The sequence below is a fragment of the Maylandia zebra genome, linkage group LG23 (genome assembly GCF_041146795.1).
Source record: "Maylandia zebra isolate NMK-2024a linkage group LG23, Mzebra_GT3a, whole genome shotgun sequence".
Taxonomy (NCBI): domain Eukaryota; kingdom Metazoa; phylum Chordata; class Actinopteri; order Cichliformes; family Cichlidae; genus Maylandia; species Maylandia zebra.
The window spans coordinates 25,351,809-25,358,554 of record NC_135188.1 but is presented as its reverse complement, the minus strand read 5'-3'; the positions used below and the strand labels follow the sequence as shown (position 1 = coordinate 25,358,554).

At 37.0% G+C, this 6,746-nt stretch overlaps 1 protein-coding gene across 2 annotated transcripts in view; it reads right to left on the bottom strand.

Annotated features, from left to right (window-relative positions):
- The window catches only part of atp7b (ATPase copper transporting beta), a 55,135-nt gene that overhangs the window by 6,010 nt on the left and 42,379 nt on the right, over positions 1-6,746 (bottom strand). For both annotated transcript variants that reach the window (XM_076880113.1, XM_024798818.2), the window contains exons 12-14: positions 916-1,050; positions 646-840; positions 17-199 (exon numbers count right to left, since the gene is read on the bottom strand). In XM_076880113.1, the coding sequence (XP_076736228.1) occupies positions 17-199; positions 646-840; positions 916-1,050 (513 nt within the window). The remainder of the gene's footprint in view (positions 1-16; positions 200-645; positions 841-915; positions 1,051-6,746) is intronic.

Genomic DNA, 6,746 nt, shown 5'->3' with positions numbered 1-6,746 from the left:
TAAATAGACCTCTCACCTGTTTGCAGTATTTGGCAACTGCTATGCCTAGCGGGTGCTCGCTGCTGGCCTCGGCGGTACCCACCACTGCCAGGATCTTCCTCAGGGGCATGCGGGCCACTTCCCACAACACCAGGACTCGAGTCACCCGCGGCACGCCGTTTGTAATAGTGCCAGTTTTATCAAACATCACCACACTGATCTGATTGAGACACATAGAGGTCAGTGTCAGGTTTAAAAGGGTTTCTAAGAGGTGCCTTATTACACTCTGAGCACTGCACTCTAAACATTCCTTCTCAAGATCACTTGATATTATTATTTATTCGATTTTTATAATGTATTTATTTACTTGTTTTTTTTATTTATAACATATTTGATCTCTGGTTGGAGGGGCCCATTTCTGCCTCAGGTCCCAACAGATGCTAGAATCGCCCCTGGCTGTAATCAAGCAGCAATGCCACATGGTGTCACCAGTTAATTAGAATAGAGGCCGACGCAAATATTAAAGTGAAATGTTACATTTCTGTGGTTGTTCCAGCTCTTTTCTCTTTCATTTATTCGCTCATTACAGACATATTTTCTTTCTACCCGCTTCAGTGTTTCGGCAGTTTTTAAAAAAAAGCATTAAATGAATCGTAAGGGTCTCGCCTTATGTGCCATCTCCAGCGGCTCGCCTCCTTTAATGAGGATGCCGTTCTGAGCGCCGACCCCCGTGCCAACCATGACCGCCGTCGGAGTTGCCAGCCCCAGAGAGCAGGGGCAGGCGATGGAGAGAACAGTGATGGACGCCTGGAAGGCGAAGCGGATGATGACCTCTGCCTTGGAGATGCTCTGGTTGTAACCCTTTGAGGAGGAGAGTGGTGTGATCAGGCTACAGCTGTTTTTATTCACACACAAGTCGTCTGCATGCACACTTACCGGGAAGTTCTCCTTCACAATGTCGAAGTTGACAAAGCCAATGGCCAGCCACACTATCAGTGTTAACAGGGACACGATAACAATGAAGGGCACGAAGTAGCCACTGAGTCTATCTGCAAACTGCTGGATGGGGGCCTGAGGAGGAGAAGGGAAAGCAAAATTAGGAGTGTCCTGTACATTAAGAACAGTGAGTGACCTTTAAAGGCAACAAGTGGCCAGTATGGGGGTTGAACTCATGACCTTGACGTTATTAGCAACACAGTCTAATCGGCTGAGCTAATTGGGCAACTGGAAGACAAAGCAAAACGTCTAAATGTGGAAAAGTCTAAATGACAAAGGAATCCAAAATTTTTATCCTTACTTATTCACGCAGAACCAGGGGCAAAATACAACATAGTTTAGTGTTAACAGTCTCTTTTTGTGAACACTCTCTTTTGAGTGTACAGTGTCTGCACACCTCGGTAGCAGTAAGCACTGCCTTTATCATAACTACACTGTAAAAACTCAGCAACAAGAACTTTTCAACCATGCAGGACTTCCAGCCCTCCAAGAGCAGGTTCTTTATGGAACTTTATGCATTTGCCATGCTGTCCACATGACAGCCAATCGTATTACAGTAAATTTATCACTGTTAGACAACCATACGAACTGAAACGTGACCTTGGTTTCTTGGTTCATCTCTTGAGTTGGGAGCTTGCTTGAATGATTCATAGTAGAGTGTTAAGTGGCTTAACAAACAAAAATAATAAATTAAAAATTTCCTTTAAAAATGCTCAGGTACAAGGACTGGACTGAAAATGAGTCCAAAGAAACAGTTTAAAGAGCTTCAGAAAGCTGGAGAACTATTGTTCAAGAAAGTCTGTAAGCTATTAAGGGACTGCTGCAAATATTCCATTTGTGTCATCCGATCATATAAAAACAGTCCAAAATGCGGCGGCCCGCCTCCTGACTGGTACCAGGAAATTTTGCCATATTACTCCTGTCCTAGCTAGCCTGCATTGGCTGCCCATAAAGTACCGTATTCAATTTAAAATATTACTCCTTACGTTCAAAACTATTAATGAATTAGCGCCAAGTTATCTTAGTGAACTTCTCAGGCCACATATTCCTGCTAGAACACTTAGATCTGCTACTCAACTACTTCTGACACAACCTAGATCTCGGCTGAAGTCTCGGGGTGACCGTGCATTTGCTCTGGCTGCCCCGGTACTGTGGAATAACCTCCCTCTTGCTATCCACGCCTCTGATTCTATTGCACTGTTTAAATCACGACTAAAGACCCACTTATTGTGTGGATGCCTTAATAGGCATCCACACTATTGAGATCCTGTTTCTCTTTCTTCTTTATTATTATTCCGGGTGTTTCCGTACACTTTTTGCCGTGGATCTACTTCCACAATTTTTGTGCTATTTTCACCGTTCAAACTCTAAACTGTTCTGCTCTTTCTGCTAATGCCGGCTATGACTTTTGGTGTTTATTACTATTATACTTTTTAAAATATTACACTTTTTTCCTTTAATTTGTCCCATTGAAATGAATGGGAAACTTCCACAATTCTGCTAAAACTTTCTTGTCTTTGAAACTTAACTACTGCCTCATACTTTCACCTAGAAACTTCATTCAAACTTTAAAATGTTCTCAAATGATTTGGCTATTCCTGTATGATTCAGCTTTTTCAGATCTTCTACCGTTTTAATCTTATCCCTCTTTGAGTTTTAAGTTGCAAAATTGTGATTTTTCAGAAAATACATGCGTTGCTATGGTTGCTATGCAATTAACTCAGAGGGGACAGTGAAACTGTTTGAATTTTCTCTTCATGTCCAAACAACTTCTTGCTACTCGCTCAATTTCCACTCAAGCCCCACAAATTATACACCAAAACGTAGGTATTTTTGCTGGCTTTCAGAAAATGTCCCTATCATTGTTGTGGGACTCATAGATATTTTGCAAATCTCCTCAGAGTAACACAAAGTCAGAAAACTCTCCATATAAACTCAATGGAGAGTTTGTTCAAAATCACCGCTGGATTTCTCTAATGAGAGGCATTTTCAAATTGTCATATCTCCTTAACGAAGCGAAGTTAAGACATGAGGCTTGTCCCCGTATATGTTCAGACACTCCTGACGCTCACAATTCAAGAATTTCTTTCTCACCTATTACCGTTCTGAAATGAGTTGGACTTGTTTGAGGGTAGGAAATTTGTCCCTCGCTCAGATTTCATCAGATTTCAATCTCTGGAAATGAACCACTTTTTTCTCTCGTCATATCTTTTTGATGGATTTCCACAGAGCCCTGAAAATTTCCATGACTGTTCACCAAAGCCTGCTGTTTCTTACGGTGAAAGAATGATTTTGATGCTCCATATAGATTTAGAGTTACCAAAGGTTGTTTGAGCGCAAGTCAAGGCAGTTTTTGCTTCGCCTCTACTCAGTTACAGTGTATTACAAGTCATATATCTTTAAGAATTTATGTTTTATCTCTGAATTATGAAGACCTGAAGATTCCCCCATCTCTTCTGAATAAAACGATGCCTGAATGACCGTTCTAGCCTCTACGGTTAGGAAATTATGGCCATTTGTTCGAGGGGAATCCTGAATGTCAGAAATACACTGAAGAAAACTCACACCTCTCTCTGTGTCTGTGTGTGTAAGGGCTGACTACAGCAGGTGCAGCTAATTTAACTGACCTACATATACCAAGCCCAGACTCTCCACAGCTCCTGTTCCCTTTACTGTCTGTGTATGTGTGTCTGTGTATCAATATTTCTCCTATGTTTAGGTATTACTCCTCAATCATAGTATTTCTGCTAAAGCAAAGTACTTCTACTACATCTAAGTACTTTTGCCAAATCATAGTATTTCTGCTAAATCATGGTATTTGTGCAAAATCATGGTTTTGGGGCCAAATATTTCTGTTATTTTATAATATATGTGCTGAATATATTATATGTGCCAAATCATAGTATTTATCCCAAATTATAGTATTTATGCCAAATTACAGTATTTCTGCTAAAACGCAGAAATAGTACCTTTTAGCAGGAATTTCTACCAAAAGATAGTACTTCTGCTAAATCAGAGTATTTCTGCTAAACCAGAGTATTCCTGCCAAATCATAGTATTTGTACTGAAACATGGTACTTCTGCCCAATCATAGTATTTATACCCAATCATAGTATTTCTGCTAAATCATAGCATTTGTGCCAAATCATGGTATTTGTGCAAAAACATAGTATGTCTGCAAAACCATAGTATATCTCTTATGTTATAGTATTACTACTAAGGCATAGTATTTCTGCCAAATCATAGTATGTGTGCCAAATCGCAGTATTTATACCAAATCACAGTATTTGTGGTAAAACATAGTATTTCTGCCATATTGTGGTATTTGTGCAAGAACATTGAACTGTTATGTTATAGTATTACTACTAAGTCATAGTATTTCTGCATTGTTATAGTATTTGTACTAAAACGTAGTATCTCTGCCAAGTCATAGAATTACTGCAATTTCATAGTTTTTTTTAGGAAATCTGTTATGTTATAGTATTACTACTAAGTCATAGTATTTCTGCCAAATCACAGTATTTGTGCCAAAGCATCATATTTGTATGGAGTCATAGTATTTCTTCTAAATCATAGTATTTCAATCAAATCTCAGTAGTTGTTGTTAAAACGCAGTATTATTGCCAAATCATAGTATTTGTACCCAATCATAGTATTTCTGCTAAATCATAGCATTTGTGCCAAATCATGGTATTTGTGCAAAATCATAGTATGTCTGCAAAACCATAGTATATCTTTTATGTCATAGTATTACTACTAAGGCATAGTATTTCTGCCAAATCATAGTATTTGTACTAAATCATAGTACTTGTGCCAAATCATAGTATTTGTTGAACATCATAGTATTGGAACCAAAACATAGTATTTGTCCCAAAGCATCGTATTTGTATGGAGTAATAGTATTTCTTCTAAATCATAGTATTTCAATCAAATCTCAGTAGTTGTGTTAAAATGCAGTATTATTGCCAAATCATAGTATTTGTACCCAATCATAGTATTTTTGCCAAATCGTGGTATTTGTGCCCAATTAATAATTCTGTTATGTTATAGTATTACTACTAAGTCGTAGAATATCTGTTATGTTATAGTGTATCTGCGGAATATAGTATGTGTGCCAAATCGTAGTATTTATACCAAATCACAGTATTTTTGCTAAAACATAGTATTTCTGCCATATTGTGGTATTTGTGCAAGAACATTGAACTGTTATGTTATAGTATTACTACTAGGTCATAGTATTTCTGCGTTGTTATAGTATTTGTGCTAAAACGTAGTATCTCTGCCAAGTCATAGAATTAATGCAATTTCATAGTTTTTTTTTTAAGGAAATCTGTTATGTTATAGTATTACTACTAAGTCATAGTATTTCTGCCAAATCATAGTATTTGTACTAAATCATAGTACTTGTGCCAAATCATAGTATTTGTTGCACATCATAGTATTAGAACCAAAACATAGTATTTGTCCCAAAGTATCGTATTTGTATGGAGTAATAGTATTTCTTCTAAATCATAGTATTTCAATTAAATCTCAGTAGTTGTGTTAAAATGCAGTATTATTGCCAAATCATAGTATTTGTACCCAATCATAGTATTTTTGCCAAATCGTGGTATTTGTGCCCAAATAATAATTCTGTTATGTTATAGTATTACTACTAAGTTGTAGCATATCTGTTATGTTATAGTGTATCTGCGGAATATAGTATGTGTGCCAAATCATAGTATTTATACCAAATCACAGTATTTGTGCTAAAACATAGTATTTCTGCCATATTGTGTTATTTGTGCAAGAACATTGAACTGTTATGTTATAGTATTACTACTAAGTCATAGTATTTCTGCGTTGTTATAGTATTTGTGCTAAAACGTAGTATCTCTGCCAAGTCATAGAATTACTGCAATTTAATAGTTTTTTTTAGGAAATCTGTTATGTTATAGTATTACTACTCAGTCATAGTATTTCTGCCAAATCATAGTATTCGTGTGAATTTGTATACTGTAATATCACTGTATTATGTAGTGGCTAAGTAGGGGCTGTTTACTAAGTGCATCAGTGTAAATAGGTCATCTCTTGTGTTGAGTGCCCTCTTGTGGCGCCTTTTGGGTAGTGCCTTAGTAAACGGGAACCCTGTAAAAAGTGGCATCAGACTGATTTGTAGTGGAGGAATTTGTTACCAGTTTTCTTAATCTTTAATCTGTATGTATGTTGTAATGCATACCCTATTCTTAATCATAGAAACCACACCATATCACCTCTCCACATCCTCCTACTGTATGCCATACCTCCCTGTACCATCCATCTGACCGCAATAAACTCCACCTGTGGTAATCTAATCCCTGGATGTCAGCCTCTCCTTCTGACTGAGGATAGTTATAGTATTTGAGCCAAATCATAGTATTTGTGCTAAAACATAGTATTTCTTCCAAATCATAGTATTTGTGCCAAAGTATAGTATTTCTTCCAAATCATAGTATAACTGCACAATAAAGGTTCTTGAGCCACATCAGTGTTTGTGCCAAATCTTAGTATTTCTTCTAAATCCTAGTAATTCTGCTCAATGATAGAATTTCTGCTATGCTTTAGTACTTTTTTCCTAGATTGTAGTACTTCTGCTAAGTCAAAGTATTTCATGTAAATCATAGTATTTCTACCAAGTCCCAATGTTTCTGCTAAATCATAAATAATGTTTTAGTACAAATTGTATGATTTGGTGGAACTTTCTGTGTTCCAGCACAAATGCTATGATTTGGCAGGAAAAAAATATTATTTAG